General features: G+C 39.0%; 1 protein-coding gene across 1 annotated transcript in view; it reads left to right on the forward strand.

Moving 5' to 3' along the window:
• Positions 1-6056: 6056 nt before the first annotated feature.
• Positions 6057-18480, forward strand: part of CFB (complement factor B) — a 2501566-nt gene continuing 2489142 nt past the window's right edge. The window contains exons 1-2 of the mRNA XM_044082138.1: positions 6057-6195; positions 15673-15888. Coding sequence (XP_043938073.1) covers positions 6138-6195; positions 15673-15888 — 274 coding nt within the window. The 5' untranslated portion in view covers positions 6057-6137. The remainder of the gene's footprint in view (positions 6196-15672; positions 15889-18480) is intronic.

Genomic DNA, 18480 nt, shown 5'->3' on the forward strand with positions numbered 1-18480 from the left:
ATCCTCAGTACGGCTTTTGGACTGCTAATCACCCCTCTGCCTAAGGATCTCTAGTATCTCCACAAAGGAGATATCCTCAGCGGGGGATCGAGGGGACCCTTTTGACATCCAAGTCAGTGTCAGATGTCAAAGACTCTTGTGGGGAGTCCAAGAGTCTCCTCTTACATAACCTCTTCCTGGGGACCTCCTCAGCGGGAGCCTCTGGAGAGGTCCCGGAAGAGCAAGGGGTGCCCTGTGGGGCTACCTGAGGCTCAGGGTCTCTACACTTGGGTTGGCTGATGGAAACAGAAGCAGGCACAGGAGCTTGAGGGGAGGAGGAACCCGGACCTGATGCTGAAGATGTCCTTGGAGACATGACTCTCCAAATAGCTTTTAAAGCACCATGGTTCCAATGAGAAGGAGTAGACAGACCTGAAGGAATCGCCTGATCCTCCTGCATCGAGGCCATGGGCTCCGAGCCCGAGGTAGGAGCCGAGCTCATCCAATCCGAAGCCCCGAGAGGAAGAGTCGGCACCGATAAGTTGGTATGACTACCCTCACTGGACCCGACAGGAGAGTGTCAGCTCCTAAAGTCCCCGGTCAGCGCCGAGGACGTCCGAACAGATGGAACCGAAGATACTGGGACAGGTCTTGACTCTACAGGATCAACATACATCAGGTTGACCTCATCCGGCTCTGAAGGTTCGGTACAGCTCGGAGGAGGAGCAGTCACGTCCAGGGTGATGGTCTTCGGTTCCGACTGAAGTGTCGGAGCCGACAAGAATTTGGGAAGGCCTGGTGCCGGTAAGAGCTTCTGCACCAACCAGCCCATATCCAGATCAGAGAGGCTGACAGAAGACTTCGACAAATGCACAGACGGTGCCGTTTGAAGTAAGGGAGATGAAGAAGTCTCAGAGACCAGCTCCAAGGCTGTGAGCTGGCTCCAACAGGGACACTCGGCTCCGATGTCAGTGGAACAGATGGCCTTGAATCATCCATTTTCTTGGCCTTTTTAGATCCCCTGGAATTCGCAGAAGATTTTGAAGACTTAGAAGACTTGCTGGCACCATCCTGGTCACTGAAAGCTTCAGAGAAAGGGTGTTTAAGCAAGCCTCAATCCACCAATTTTCTCTTCCTTTCTAACAGCACTCTGGAAGAGAAGGAATGACAAATACTACAAGATTCTTGTAGGTGCTTCGCACCCAAACAGTATACACACTGAACATGCCCGTCAGTGACTGATATCTTTTGCCCACAGTCTGGACATTTTTTTGAAGCCAGACTTAGATTTCTCTCTAACTTCAGATATAATTAAGCTAATGCTTAAACTCTAAGACAACTAAGTAAATATGAAACAGTTTTAACACACTGAACAACGCCCAAAAAAGCCACACTATAAGATAAGGATATATAGAAACTGACAAGACTATCTAATAAACTCTATAACAACTATCCACTAAAGGCCAAGGCCAAAAACTAACAGCAAAAATGCCACCAACTCAAACGGGCCAGAACTGTTAATAAGGTAAGGGGCTAAAAGTCTAAATCACACTAAAGTAGTACTAAACTAACACTATAAGAAATATAGAAAAAAGTTTGTAAAAACTTGCCAATAGATGAAAACAGTCTCAAGCAACTTTGGAAACCAAGAGATCCGTGCCTTGGCAAACTACATCTGAGGTAATTCCAGCAGTGCATCATGGGATAAGGGGGCTTGGTCTTGAGCTATTGCTAAACCTTGAGCTTTGCTATCGGCCGTGTCGGAGCCAAGGATCGGCTCCGAACCCATCAGTGAGAATAAATGGCAAGATTTAACAACTTCGCATTATTATATTCATAAAGTAGCAGAAAGTATTCTAAGAACTAAACCAACACGAAAATGGAGAAAGGAGATTTTACCAATAGGAATGACTGCATGTAAGTGTACAGAAAATAGGCAAAAGGGGGCTGGAATTTACTGTAAAAAACTGGCAAATGAACCAATTTATTGGCAGCAAATAACTATTCAGGAAAAAGTAATAGAGTGGAATGAGGCTAAGAAGACATTTGGACGTTAGGCTACAGACTGTCTTTCCTATCAAGATTGATATCAGAGTATAGGAAAATGGAAATAAATAGGGGACTCAAGTAGAAATCTGCTCTGATGTGGTTTTTACTTGAATCTAGAATGGAAGCTGCTGTTAAAAGGGGATAATTAGTAGGGCATATAAATTATTGCATAATAACTATAAGAATCAATCAGAGGATGTTATAAAAGTTTGGAAGAAAGGCTGGGAATGGAATTTACAAGAGAACAATGGGAGAACATGTGTGTGGCTTCCAAGTATGCAGTAAACTCCAGAAGGTTTAGGATCTTTGCTTGGAAGTGTTTGCACAGGTAGTTTAATACTCCAGGCAGGCTTCAAATAATTTTTCCTCAGATAGCAAATGCTGGAGGTGTGATACGGAAGAAAGAGATAACTGGAAACGTGTTTTGGGAGTGTAAAGAGTTTGCAGATTTAAAAAAAAAAAATTCCCTACAGAGTACTCTGTCAGAATTACTGAGCGAGCAAATGACTGTAATACAGATATGATTTTTTTGAGCTAAGACACAAGATATGAATCGTCTAGACATAGTAAGGCCTTATTAAGTTTAATTCTGTTGGTTGCCAAAAATGTAATTACTAGAAAATGGAATCAAAGTCTAAAACAACTGCATTTGAAATAGTGAATATTATAAAAGAGATAAAAAATAAAAGCGGGATCTTTAGAAAAAGGAAGAAGCAAATTATATAGAAATAAATGGAAACCGTGGGAACAATATATGCAGAATAATTTTCAGAAAGAGTGAACTTTAAGGGAAGGCAGGAATTCCGCAATTTATATATTGTTGGACTGATGGGCAGCCACGGCGGTGCAGTGGTTAGCGTTGTCACCTCACAGCAAGAGGTTCTCTGATTCGATCCTTGGCTGGGGCGCCTTCTGTGTGGAGTCTGCATGTCCTCCCTGTGGTTGTGTGGGTTTCCTCCGGGTGCTCCGGTTTCCTCCCACATCCCAAAGACATGCTATAGGTGGATTGGACATGCTAAACTGGCCCTAGGTGTGAGTGCATGTGTGTGTGTGCCTTCTGTGGAAGGTTGGGCGCCGGGCTGGCAACTCAACACCGTAAAACTCCACTGCCAATCATGAGCAGACAGGTGATCTGCTGTGGTGACCCCTAACCGGAAAAAAGCCAGAAGAAGATATATTGTTGGACTGATGATAACCTCAAAGGAAGAAACGATACTTGATGTATAATACATGTAAATGGAAACTATGTTAGTATGATTTGTCTTCTTTTGTGTTAATGATATTTGCCTATGTCTTAAGTGATAATTTAATAGTTTTTTTTAAAAAAAATATGTCTATTGTTGTAAGAAAGTCCTATATTGTACAACTTGTAAAAAAGGGATTGTGTCTGGATCTTTGTCCTGCTTTACTCAACCCTCTTCAGGCCTGTCACTGAGTATAATGCTCCCTTTGGCATTTTCTGTCCAGACATGTGCAATGACTGTAATGCTCACAGAGATGCCTTACTAAAAGGATACAAGGCCTAAACAACATGTCCTACATGGACCAAATCAAAGCTCTGTCATTATACTTAGTATTCTAAAAACTGCTAAGAGGTGATCTGTATCTGGCATACAAGGCATTTGCTGACTCAATACTGATGGGTTTACTGCACATCAGCAAGTCAAACGGCATCAGAAATACTCAGTTTAGGAAGGTAAACCACTTCTGCAACATCAACAGAATGGTTTAGAGAGACAGAGGTATATCTCGCAGAGAATGTCACTGCTATGGAACAGACCCCTTCCGCATAAAAAAAAAAAATCAGAACTAACCATATTCAAACATAACTTAGATCTACAGATGGGCAACAGAAAATTATCTCAAGACTGCTCCCTGTACTACTAATTGACAGAAGCAGCTCCTAAATACTTAAAAGCAGTTATTCCTGTTGAGAAGACAAAAACAATGAGTGAGAAGGTCACTGAAAAACCAATAAATAATAACTAAATGAAAACTCCAGCAAAGCTATAACTTCCACTGAGTGACCTCCCAAACCTCTTGAATCAGAGGCACATGGGATATATGCAAATGATCCTTATGAACATCAGGTGTTTCAGCTCAATGGCAATTCTGAATGCCCATGACTTGTTTCATCATTTTACTGGATGATGCGTCATTTTACTGGATGATGAAACAAGTCATGGGCATTCAGAATCGCCAATGAGCTGAAACATCTGATGTTCATAAGGATCATTTGCATATATCCCATGTGACTCTGATTCAAGAGGTTTGGGAGGTCACTCAGTGGAAGTTCTAGCTTTGCTGGAGTTTTCATTTTGTTTTTCCTATTGAGAAGACAGGAAAATTAAGATTTGGAGAAAGTATACTTCCCTAGTACATAGGCAGTTGAACTAAGCTCTTCTGCTTTACTGTCTTAGAAAGATCAGGTAAATCTAAACTGATCAGTAAAGGATATGGGCCGCAGAGCACACAGATGGGGTTTCATGCCTTTGGTCATGTGCTTGAGACTTCATGCCTTTGGCTATAAGCACATATGAGAAAGTGACAGAAAATAACATGTTAATATTCATCTTCACTATATAACTACATCATCTTAATATTCTCGTGATGTATCACCCATTCTAATATGAGTTATGCTTAGGGTTGTCACTTACTTAGTTTCTCAAGTGGGAAATTTTACACAATGAAAGATTTTCAGTGCAGAGGCCGCGGTCTCACTTCATAATTAAAATAGCTTCAGTACTACAGAAATTTAGCATTATTCATAGTGTCATATCATATCAAGGTGTTTCAGATAAAATATAGGGAATGATGGAAAACAGCTGTTTTACTAAAATCTCAAAAACATTTATCATTTTCCTGTTTTTTTTTTCTGCAGGAGACAGATAGCTAGTTAGGACTGTATTGTGAAATGATGGATAGGTGATAACTCTAGGTATGCTGTGTGGGACAATACAGTACAATAAATATTGAATTGTTTGTCTTTTGTTCACTGCAGGAACTATGTAAGAATCTTGTTTTAGGTTGTTATTTTTCTTCTGTACAGCATTATACATGTTGAATGTGGCACTTTTGCGGAGTTATGCTGTCGCTCAATATGTTGTTTTGTTGAATATAGTTTTAACTGTACACATGGAGAGCATTGATTTACTTTACGTTTTGTTTCACTAACAAATGATGTTTTGCTATGTGTTTTTGGAGCTGTCATTTACTGAGGAGAATAAAAAGGCTGTAATTTGTCTTCACTACTTTTTAATAATGCAGCTGCTACTCACCATTCCAAATGTGATTAAAATATTGCATCATAGTAAAGTAATGGTTTGCATGGCATAATATGCACTAAGCAATATACTTTCTATAGGCTATATTTTAAGGGCTACATAACTGTTGTGCACTAACATCATACATAGAGAGTGCAGGCATGCTACCACACAGTGACATGCTGCTTCATGCATTAAGCAGGCTAGGTCATGAGTTCTGATCCAGCTTGGGAAGCATAATGCGAGACTTGTGGTTCTGAAATTCAAATGTAGCTATCCTTTATTTTATGGATTCTCATATTTATTTATGACCATTGTATATCATGCATATACCAGATAATTTTAGGCCACCAAGCGACAATAGAGACACTGCATCAAAATGATGAATAGAAAGCTTTGAGACTATATAGTTCTTTTATTGGAAATGCACCTTTTATGGCAGCAAGCTACTGCAAGTCTTATTGATCTGCAGAGGATTTACTGCAGGTAAAACTATCACCCAAACAAAATAATTGCAGTAGTATCCATCAGAAACATGGACTTCCAGACCTCGGGCAGACTTTAGTTCGGCAGTTTCACGTCACTCAGATATTGGGAAAATGTACCTTTACCAGAATTCTGAATTTAAAAGTCATTTCTAATCCTACCTTTCATTTACCACTCTGACATCTGACTTCTTCCTTATGATAAGAATATTATTTATTCTGAAGTTAATAAGTAGCCCAATGGTTTTCTTACACAATCCCAGTAAATTAACTTACCTCTTCTGTTTCGTTTCATATCAGTAATCTCATTGCACACAAGGAGCTCTGATTCATTACTGTTTCAAAAATTAGCATTAGCAAAATGGGAGTGATCAGTTTCACAGCTTTCTGGATCTTTTCTGCATACTTGACCAATGCATGTGAGTACATTACTTTTACAGAATTACACACGTTCAGTGATGTGATGTATCCCTGTCTATTTTAATTAATATATATTTGATTCAGAAAATTAATACTTTGATAAGATGTTTTTTTGAGAATCTGATATTATAATAAAATCAGAGCCTAAAATGGCTAAAAAATATTTTTCCTCTTTTCAATAAAATGCAAATGTATATTATTTATACAAGGATAGATTTAGAGTGTATGATATTAGCTAGTTAGCTATTAGAACTGCAGGTTCTTTTCATGGACATATAAAAGAAGCATTTGGGGAAGAAACTAATGATTTGAAATGGATTAAATACATCAGAAGACTAGCGTTAGCAGAGTTGCCAGGAGACATGCATTGCCATCAGAAAATTGATATTTATAGAGTAAAATACATCTCTTACTGGAAAATGTATACTGCCTCATGAACAGGGCCACTGGTTTATGATTATGATTCTAAAAAAATGATACTCTATTATCATGAGGTGAAATTTGAGAACTACAAATTTTGAAGTGTAATTTTCAGTCTTTACTATGATTCCATTATAACTACGTGTGTGTGTGTGTGTGTGTGTGTGTGTGTGTGTGTGTGTGCGCGTGTGTGTGTCTCTGACTTTGAGTGCGCACATTTGTATATATGTAATTGTATGTTGTGTGTGTGTGTGTGTGGGCGCGCGCGCATTTGTGTGTTTTTGCAAATTTAACTCTCATTCTTAGCACAGAGCACCCAATAAGCAAAATGACAGTATTATAAGTATTAAAAAGTATATGAACTACAAAATATGATGAATGAGTGCTTAGCTAAAAATGCTGAATTCCCTACAAGGTAAGGTCTTTTTTTCAACATTTTCAAAAAGGAAAACAAGACAATGTGCTCCATTTAAAGAAAATGCATGCTCCTCAGCCTTCCTTGAAAGTTGTATATCATGTTGCTTGAAAAGGGAATCAAATGTATCTGATAAAAGTAACTCAGACTGAGGAAGAGCAAAGTAGTTTTGTTTTTGGTTTTAAAACAATACATCAACATTTTGTTCTTGCATAAATATTGGTGAATTCATGAATATTCACTAATATGGCTTTACATGAGCTACTGTTTCATGGACCTGAATAATGTACAAGATTGTTCACTCCTGAATATCATGTAGGAGGTGGACCATTACAGAGTCCCAGAGCCACTGATAACTGACATTAAACCCCTTTATTTGGGGAACAAAGGTTGTGTCTGTATTTTTTTCATGTAAAGCTGAATACTTTCAGAGTGCACTTAAGACTCTTCCATGGGTATATTTTGTTTTTTCTACTGTTAATTACTTCGATGTGCAGGATATTGAGTCACAGAACATATACTGAAGAGAAAGGCATTATAAGAGATCTGGGAACGTAGGTTAATAGCAACCTCTCTTGATCACCACACTGCCACTGTGGTCAGAAAGTCCTTCTATGTGGCACATTTCATTACTGAGGGTTTTGCATCCAGGAAGAAGGAGGTCATTGTCTCCCTCTACTCTTCCTTCATTAGGTCATTCATCAAGTACAATGCCCCATTTGCCATGTACCTCACTAGACAGCTGCAACAACTGGAGAGGCTGCAAAGGTACCTCACAAAGAGGATCATAGGCCTTAAACACTTGTCCTATATGGACAGACTTAAAAAAACTCCAACTATTTTCTGTCCCATATCGCCTACTCAGAGGTGATCTCTATTTAACTTACAAAGCTATGTATGACCTAGCTCTGTTAGAAATGCTACATCTAAAGAAATCCCAATCCCTGCACACCACACACTCCAGAGACCTCAACCTCATTACCACAATCAACAGAATGTGCTGGAGGGACAGGTTCATAACCCAGGGACTGCCCATGCTATGGAATAGACATCCCATACATGTAAAACAGAACACCTCACTGGCCCTCTTCAAGAGAAATCTTGATGAGTGGATGGGAAATAGAAAATTCACCCCAGGGATCACTCCAGTGGCTCTACTCGACAGAAGCACTGGAAACTAAGGTCGGGTGGCACGATGCCAGGGTAATCGTACGGGCTAGGCTTGTAAAGGCCCCAGGGCCTTTAGCCTAGTACACACCTATGAACCTATGAATCCAATTTAGGGACATAAAGACTTGTAGATGATGTTGTATCCCTGGCCAAAAGTGACTGTGATCTCATACAGGAGCAGTTCAGTCATGAGTATGAAGTGGTTTAAATGAAAATCAACACCTTCACCTCAGAACTCATGACTCTCTGTCCAAGAGAAGACTGGATTGCTCCCTATAGATAAAAAGGGAGTAGCTGTACAAGTAAAGTAGTTTAAATATCTAGGGGTCTTGTTTTTGAGTGAGGATAGATGGGATTTGAAAACTGACCAGGTGATAAGTACAAAGGTCAGCAGTACTGCAGACATGGTGGTAGGGGGGTAGCAACAGCTGAGCCATAAGACAAAGTTCTCAGTTTACCTGTCAGTGTATGCTCCCCTCCACATCTGTGTTCCCAGACTTTGTATAGTACTGAATGCTTAAGCTCATGAATACAAGGAAGAGAAATTAGGTTCCTTTTAAGGTTGATGGGCTTACCATTAATGGCAGACTGTGGAGCTCAGTAATCTGGAAACTCCTCTCTCCCAGGTATACAGGATTCAGTTGATGTGCTTTGGACACCTACTGTAGATGTCTCTGGGCACCTCCTCTGGGAGGCATACTAGGCATGGCCCACTGGTGGGAGGCCCTACGGCATACACAAAACATGTTGGGGTGATTGTATCAATCAGTTTTATGGAAAAGCCTGTAGATTTCACAGGATAAGATGGAGATAGTGCAGTATGTTCTGCCCTGCTAAGTTTCTTATCACTATGATCCTCCCCAATGCAAATCAGGTTGGAAAATAGATGGAGAGACACGTGTGTGTGTGTGTGTGTGTGTGTGTGTGTGTGTGTGTGTGTGCATGTGTGTGTCTGTTTTCTTATATATGTCTGCATATAGTATTATATGCATACATATATAAGAAAACAGATACAAACACGCACACAGATGTATGCATATAGTATTATAATATATAATATATGGTCCTTAGACAATCTACTTACATAGTTAACAAATGGAAAATAAAAAAAAATACATGCACATATCTATATCTGCATCTATAGCTGTAGCTATATCTATATCTATAGCTATAAATGAGTGTGTAATAACAAACAGCGTAGGCAAACTATATATAGGTATATATAATGCTTCCCTCTAAATGATCAACATATTAAAAATTGAAACTACAAAAGGTCGAATCCAGTACATAACAGCTAAAATACCAAAACTTAACAGAGTGAAAGAGTGACACTTTCTTCTTCCAATCCATTAAGTCTACCACCAGCTGCAGCCATGCATTGTCAGAATAGTGTCAGTATTATAGGAAGTATTTTTCTAAGGTCAGGTTTTGGGTTGGTGTAAAGGGCAGGGTTAGCGCATATCTGTAAGATGAAGATGGGGGACAAAATCATAGAATAGGATCATTGGAGGTTACTAAGCTAACAGCCCTAGAGCCTTTTTCAGCATAGCCATTCATGCCCCGAATTTCCCAATTATCAATGACCATGGGCTAGAATTGCTTTGGTATATGTCTGTAACTTAGGGCAACTACAAACTACCCCTGTCCATAAGGGTCACAGGTGACAAGTCAGGGCTGAAATTACGATTTCACATCCACTGGTCCAAACTGCATTGGAGTAGGTTTGAATAGGCTCAGGGAAGAGCTCTGCTTCACATGAATAGGGAGTCTGTTCCAGAGAAGGGGTAATCTCTGAGACACATTCCTATCTCTCCAACATATTTTGTTTATGTCACAAACAAGTTTTAGATCCTTAGATTGTGTAATTCTAGTGCTGTTTGTTTTGTTAATGCAGAGCAGATCCATCAGGTTTGAATTGGGAAATGCCTTGCATGTTAGGCATAGAGCATCCCTCAGTAGACTGTAGGAGACCAAGTACAGTGACAAGCCTTTGAGGTGGTTCCCATAGGATATATTATTTAAACTCTGTATTCTTTTAGTGAGGAACCTCTCTGGCTGCACCAGTTGTTGCCTGGTCAGGTACATGCCAAAGGGTGCACTGTACTTGATTACTGGTCTAATGAGGGCTGAATATAGTGGGACTATGATCTCATTAGATCTGAAATATCTACTATCTTTGAATCCCTACTATCCCCTTATCTTTTGTTTTATATGATTCCCATAATTAATACTCTGATTCCTGCATCGAAGCACAGCCTTCTAGCAATTTAGTCCACTCCTCCCCTACCCCACCCCTTCAGTTTGTCTGCCAGTCTCCTATGAGGTTCTGAGTCAAAGATTTTATTGTAGTCAAGATACACAGGACTGACTGGGTTTCCTTTGCCAGTTCACAGTTTAAGCTACTCATGCAAATTAGTCTGGTTGAACTGACATGCCATGTGTTTCACAAACATATGCTGGTATTTACCATTTTGGGTGTTCTTTTGCTGAGAAACCAATTGGCCTTTCCCTCAATGTCTTTTCTGTGCCTCTCCCTGTTAGAAATGTCAGACTTACAGACCTGTAGTTTCCTAGATCAGTTCTAGCATCCTTTTTTGGAGGGTTACCATCATCTCTAGCATCCAGTCTTCTAGAAGTTCTTCACTATTATGTGACACGTTAAAGAGTTCTGTCATGTGTTCTTTGAGTACACACCAAAGATTCTTTATGCTCCTGGAGGACTTTGCTTTCGGGACCCTTTACTTTTTCCTTTCTTCAACTTCCCTTAGCATGTGACTGCCTGGAAGATGTCCTCCCTCTTTCATCCTTTCCATCACAACTTGTACTCATTCCTCCTCCCCAAAAGTAAAGATGGAAGCAATTCCTTAAGTGAGTTTTGTTCTCTTTCTCATTCCTTCTGTACTGTTTCTGCTCTTTGACCCACTGTTGCAGCTCTGTTTTGACCTTCCTTGTTTCTGTCACATGTTAAGAATCTTTTATCTTTCTCTCTCTCTATTCATGTACTAGTTCTTTTTCTTGATTTGTAGCCCTTTTGATATCATCATTTTATTTTTGTCTCTGCTCTCTTACACTCTTCTTTAACTTGGGAAATGCCCTTGCAGTAACAGCCTACTTAAACCCATCTGTTTCTTTTCCCTGCTTAATCTTGCTATTTAATTTCCCAGAGGTGGCTGTGATCTCTAGATTATAAAGGAGCAGTTCACTCATGAGTATGAAATGGTTCAGATGAAAATCAACAACTTCACCTCAGAACTCATGACTCTCTGAATGTAAACTGTGGACACAGAATGACACAGTGGATGTAAGGGAACGTGCTAGATAGGGTAAAATATCTGGCATTGTACCTATAAAAGCAAAAATGAATGAGTCTGCGACCTAGAAGTAAAAGTTTTCCTGAAAAACGAAGTCAGTGCAATGGTCTGGTTCACAATGGCAGAGGAAAGGTTTGCTTTCAGGACCTTTAACTCTTTAACTTTCCCTTCTTCAACTTGCCTTAGCATATTACTGTCTGGCCGATGTCCCCCCTCTTTCTTTCTTTCCATCACAACTTGTACTCATTCCTCCTCCCCAGATGTAAAGATAGAAGCAATTCTTTTTCTCATTCCTTCTGTACTGTTTCCACTCTTTGACCCTCGGTTGCAGCTCCTTTCTTATCTTTGTCTAGAGATTATTAACTATACCGCTTTTTGCCACAAGATGTCACTATGAATGTTGGGATAGGTAATAAGAATACAGGCACTTTAATATGTAATAAATGTTGTATTTGTAAACATATAGTAAATACATTTTCTAGAATTAATAACATCAGGTTTTTTTCTAAAGATGTATATACGTGTAATACCGAGGGGGTGGTTTACGCTTTGAAATACAACTGTAATTTGTATTATATAGGTGAGACAGGTAGAGCTTTTAAAACTCGCCTTCAAGAACATATTCGTGACAACAAGAATAAAAAGTTGGAAAGTCCTTTAGGTAGTCACTTTGCGTTGGTACATAATGCTGATCCCAAAAATTTAAAAGGCTGCATTTTAGAAAAAGCCGAAGTATCTTTAGGGGAATGTGCAAATGTAAAGAATAAGCTGTTAAAAAAGGAAACTTTTTTTATTTTAAAGTATAACACTTTGGAACCCTTTGGATTAAATATGGAATATGATTGGAAATATGTGATTTGAATAATTGGATAATTGTTTAATTGCTGAGATGTATAGGGTATTTAAGGGGAAGTGCAAATGTTGTATTTTAAACTCTTGGAAGACCTGGTGCAGAAGCGCTAAGTTTGTAATAAAATTGCTGTTCTGTAGGTCTGTGACTTTGGTTGGTTGTTTTTTTATTAACTATACTAATCTTCAATTTCCCATTTCAGTCACGGAAGGTTGCTCAATCTTACTGTATCCTGTTTTCTCTGCAGTTTCTCACTTTAGTTTTGTTTGATTGCTTGTTGTCACCCTCCCCCATGCAGAACTACATAAACTGCATGATCAGAATTGGCCCAGGCAATTTTACTTCTAGGTCTTCAGCCTCCTCATTCTTGTGAAATACAGTGTCCAATATTTTATCCTACTTAGTAAACTTCTTGTATTAGCAAAATGAATAATCGCTGCATCTGCAAGAATTACAACTGCTTGAAACATGAACGTGTGAAATTATATCCTAGAATTCAGTTAAATTTAATTTATAAGTTTTCCAGAAAAGAAAGTACTCAAAACAGAAAAAACAAAACTGCATATAGGAAACAGGCAAAATACTGATGCATTCCTTCTACAGTACAAATTAAGAATATTCACAAACTTTAAAAACAGTTTTTCAAGAGGGTAAATTCTCTTGTTCCACCCACAATCCAAACCACAACCAAATATTCTTACTCTAAGATGTCTGAAGCTGACAGAAAGAGCAAAATACAAATGTACACAATAAACGCATTGCACACTTCCTCCAAAGTGATTCAAACATGTGATGAAAATAAAGTCTGCCGGTGACAGAAACAATGTTTCTTACATGATGGAATACAGGAGGGTTGCCACTTAACAAAGAAATAGAAATAATTCAGCAAATTTAAACTAACTGTTGTGGAACTGAGGCTGTTTTCACAACATGCATTAATGAACATGCCCGGATCTTCAGAGGCATACATATGTTTCAATCTAATCACTCAAGCAAAAATCTCATTAAGCAATTTTGATCCAATAAATATATATCAGCAATTATATTTGTTTTACTCTTTTCCCTGATGCCTGTCAGTCATCCGCTCTCTCCTCACCAGTCAGCCAATTCATTCCCAATCACTGGGGGTGAAAGTTGAGTTGGAGGGTTTGTCATTTAGTCAGACATTTTGATGGTTGAGGGTTTTCTACTTTTAGTTCGACCATGCTCATGAATGTCTGGCTTGCAGAATTACAGGAGGATGTACAATGGGCTGTCTGTATTAGTTGTCCCTACCTTCAGCAGGAAATGTTGCCAGCAAGCAGCTTTGTCTCTTCCCCTCAGGCATGGGTAGTAGTTTCTCTTGTGTCCATCAGAAAATCCCACTTCCCCATGTGCTCCCCAAGCATCCGCTGCCATCTACATTTCCCTGGGAAAAGTGAATAGACCACACCTCTTCTTTTCTCTCCCTTCCTATCTGGCTCCTCCAGTGCCAGGGCCACTAATGAATTCCAGTTACCTGGGCTGCAATATGGGCTCTTTCCCTGTGTGCTGTAAACTGGGCTTTGTTTCAGCATTTATGATTCCTGCACACATAGTACAGTATAAGACACATTTTATCCAGGTTAGATATCTCACTAATAAAGACATCAGTCAACATAAAGCCAACCACCTCACAGAATCTCCTCCTACTCTCCAACTAAACCATATAAAATTCTGGAGATTGGTTAACAAGATATCAAGATATGTCTCAGTTGGTAACTTTCCTTTTAATGAAATAATCTCCTCAGCCTCCATTTCACTCTCACTCCCAAACTTTCTAGAAGAATTTTCATCACTCCCCACTATCACAAATCTTGGCTTCAGCTCCACCATGTATGACACAGCCCCTTCCCCATACCCACTGACCCCACCATATTACTTCAAAAGAATAAGGCACAGAGATGTAGTCCAGTTTGCTAAACAAAATCCCTTTGTGATGCTCCAATAGGGGCTGATGGCTTTCATCTTTGGTTCATCTCTCTCTCTCTCTCTCTCTGTCAAGAGTATCTCACCTTCTTCTCACCCATGTGTTTAATACCTGTATCATGCTATCTTAGAGGAAGACATCCCATTCTAAAATCATCCAAAAAAGCCCAGGCAAATGATTTCTGCTCAGTATCCATTCTTTCCAACCTTGGCAAAATATTTGAAAAGCTGATTTATATCAGTCTCAGAAGTACCTATAGGCACACAGAATCCTTTTTTCACCAAAACACAGGTTCTGGACTGATGGAATAGAAATACTATATCTGCTCTGTACATCTTCACAGATGACATAATTACCAATATGAACAAAGGTAAAGTAACAGAAGCTCTCTTTGTAACTAAAGCCTTTGACAGAGAGGATTACCATCAACTAATAACCTCTCTACTCTCTGCATGAATTAGTCATGCAGCAGCAAAGTAGTCTGAATCATTCCTTTCCAACAGACTATCGGCTCCCCAAACTCCCCACAACAGTGCCCAAGACATAGTTCTCCCACCTACACTCTTTTCACTACTTATCAACAAACCTCCCACAGACCTTGTGCATATGCCAATATTACACTGAACAGATGATATGGTCATATGCAGCTTCAGTAACTTTCCCTCAGTGATCAAAAATTAGCTGAAAACAGGCCTACAAAACGTATCTCACTGGCCACTTATCCACAAAGTAATTACAAAAATTAAAAAAACAAAATCATGCTCTTTGGAACCCAAACATGACTGAGCAAGGTACTCAGCAGCTGGGCCATTACCTACTTCAATCAGGAGCACTTGAAACAATTCAGCATTATAAATAACACATTGTTTGGCTAGACCCTAATCTCAGCCTACAAAAATACATCCAGAACACTAAGGCCAAAGTGAGTTTTCTAGAGGTGTAGCCAGGATTTTTGAATGCATGTGAAACTAACTTCTAGACTAACTACCTGGCTGTAGTCCCCAACTCATCCATAGACACATTGCATGTTTCGTATCAGTATATTTTTTTAACACTGCAAAAAATGCCAACTTGCCATTGTGATAAAAATATAACTTAAAAAATGTCAGGATAGAGAACAATTAAACTGTTCCTGGAAATTTTTCTTGGAAGAGTTTAATTTATCACATTTCAGCATCCATGCTAATATTTTATTTATTGTCTTTTTATTGGATTTATGAAAAACAGTAAATGTATAGAGAGCAATAATAGTAGAGCTTTTAAGTTCACTGTTCTAGTAGGAATCAGCATCCCTTTCACTTTCAGCCAGTAATTAAAAGGAATAGTCTTTATTTTACAAGTGGGTTCTTTTTTTCATAACAGCACCTCTCACTGAGCACAAGGAGTGTGACGGAAATGTGGCAATTAAAGGAGGGAACTTCACACTCTCTAAAGGCTATCAGAGGGACAGCATTTTACAATACAGATGCCCAAATGGGATGTATCCATATCCTCTGCGGATCAGGAAATGTGGAAGGAATGGAAGCTGGACCCCTATGTATTCCAAAGGGAAACCCTTGCATGAGGCCATATGTAAAGGTAGGTGTGCTCTCTTCTGTTCTCTACTAGCTTTCAATAATACACCAAAGTTTCAACTAACCATAATATACACTGAATTCTTGATATCTTAATAAAGTAATGAATTCATTACTGGTCCATCATGATGGTAAGAGAATCAAGCCTTCTTCTTATCCAGGAAGTAAGATACTATGCCCCAAATAAGTTTTTCTTAATTAAAAGAGATAGAGAGAGAGAGAGAGAGAGAGAGAAATTAATGTTTTACCTGGGATTTGACATTAGACTACTCAGTGTACCATTTTAATTGTTTCTGCTATATGTAAGGATATCAGAAATTCAAAATATGTGACTTCCAGAAATACCTTACTCTTTATTCAAAGACAGCAGAGTTATGTAAGTAAAACTTACCATACAGGTATATGTTTGAATGATCACTACTTTAGTAGCTTTAGCCTCATGTGTTATATCCTGTCATGGATATAACAGACAGCTAGCTTCAAAAGCTTCAGGGTACCTTCCACGCACACAAACTGTCAAGCAGCTCAAGCTGAGCTGACTAAAAGACAAGTTTGGATGCGAAGCCATTCGGAGCTTTTCTGCCAGCAGAGAAGAGAAGGCTGAGCCCTGAAAGGACAATGCCAGGAAAAACAAAAAAATAAATGACCACAACCTGGCATAAAAAAAAAACACACCAAAAACAAGGGGGATGGAGGTACAGAGTGGCTACTGCAGCAGTGATAATTCAAACATCTACTGTTATTGTAAGTTTACTTATACAACTGTACTATGTTCATCATATTGATCACTATTGTAGTAGCCTTAGCTATATATTGGGGGGGGGGGTTATTTATGTGTGGATACAATCGCTTAGTGATACTAACTGAAGTGTAAAATACATCATAGAAATAATGAAAGGAGTACAAAATGGGAATAATCTTAATGTGTGTATATACAAAATGTATATACTAACATCTAAAAGGCCTATCTGCTAAGAAGGGTCTCAGAGACAATTTATCATTAAGCCCATGCCCTTTATCAGCTCTAAGCTTAATGATCCATTTTATCTCTTCTTTCTCTGTATTATTACCGATATTACCTAGTCTTTCAGTTACCTGTTGATGTCCTATGACCATGAAACTAAAAGTATGTGTGGAACCATTCTGTAATACATGTCTAGCTAAAGCATTAACTTCATTTTCTTTATGTATCGCATCCCCCAATATATACACATACATATATGTAGAGTTATATTTTCTATTACATCATATATATCTACAATATATTTTTAAAATTCTTCATACAATCTCTTATATTAGTTTTTATCTATGTGCATAGTTTTTTATATTGGATATATATATATTTTTTATGTGCTTTATTGAATATATACTCTTTGCATTTACGTATCTAGTACTTTTTACTGAGTTTTTTCTAAGTAATAGTCTCTGTATATTTCTTTTATGAGCTATGGGATATGTAAATGCTTTAAGAAATGTTTTCATGTGATTACTTTTATTGCTTTCATTGGATGTTTTGAATGCATATGTCCTATTGGTTAGCTCTATGTATTTAAGCAGTGATAGTATTTTTATTTTCATTGAAGTCTGAAGAAGCGTTCTGAGCAACGCGAAAGCGCTTACTGTTTTTCAGTAGATGGATAGCTTGGTTTAAAGTAATTTCAGATATCACTTTAGGCATAAATGAAGGATTAGTTCTCAAAGAAACCCTATTCCTATGGAAAACAAGACAGGGTTGACTTATCACAAGAGTTTGCAATTCAAGATGCCATTCTAGTAGAGGTCAGAACACTCAGTAAAACTGTTTTCCATGTTGGGTACTTCATTTCAGTGAGATTAACTGGTTCAGATGGAGCAAGTGTTAGCTTCTTTAACACAAAGTTAAAATCCCAAGGAGGGGACAATGGTTTTCTTGGAGAACTCTTATGCAAAAGGGGAGGATTTGTGAGTGGCATGCTGAAATGACTGATAAATGAACCGCAACCTCAAAGGAAGCACCCAGATCTGTTCAGAACTGGTGGTCAAGGACACCACATATACAAATGCCGTAGATATAACAAACTTGCTGGCTGACAGATTCAGCAAAAACTTTACCCCTCTGTCCCCCTTTCAGTAAATCAGGACATCCCCAGTACCTTCCCCCTTCCCCTTATATCTAGGGAACAGGTCATCACTGCTCTCTCAAAATACAGCCTCCATGGGACCCGATAACATCCCAGGCTGCATCCTACGTGAACTCAAACAGGAAATTGCAGCACCCTATTCAACCAAAGCCTGAGTACTGGCTTCATCCCAGCTGAGTGGAGGACAGCCACTGCCATCCCTTTACACAAAGGAGGAGCGTCCACCGATCTGGGAAATTATAGACCCATCAGCCTAACTAGCCTGATCTGCAAGGCCATGGAACGGATTATCATAGACCTCATTAAAAAGAACATTGGCAACCTCCTAACACTTGATCCCACACAGTTTGGCTTCATCAAGGGGAGGTCATCGTCTGCTAAATTTGGTTGACTTCTTTGAGACAGTCACCAAAGCCATGGATGTGGGGAAGACGGTGCACAATGCCTACCTTGACCTGGCCAAAGCCTTTGACACT

Source organism: Protopterus annectens, chromosome 9.part0, assembly GCF_019279795.1.
Source record: "Protopterus annectens isolate FY-2018-M chromosome 9.part0, PAN1.0, whole genome shotgun sequence".
In the NCBI taxonomy this organism is placed as follows: Eukaryota; Metazoa; Chordata; order Ceratodontiformes; family Protopteridae; genus Protopterus; species Protopterus annectens.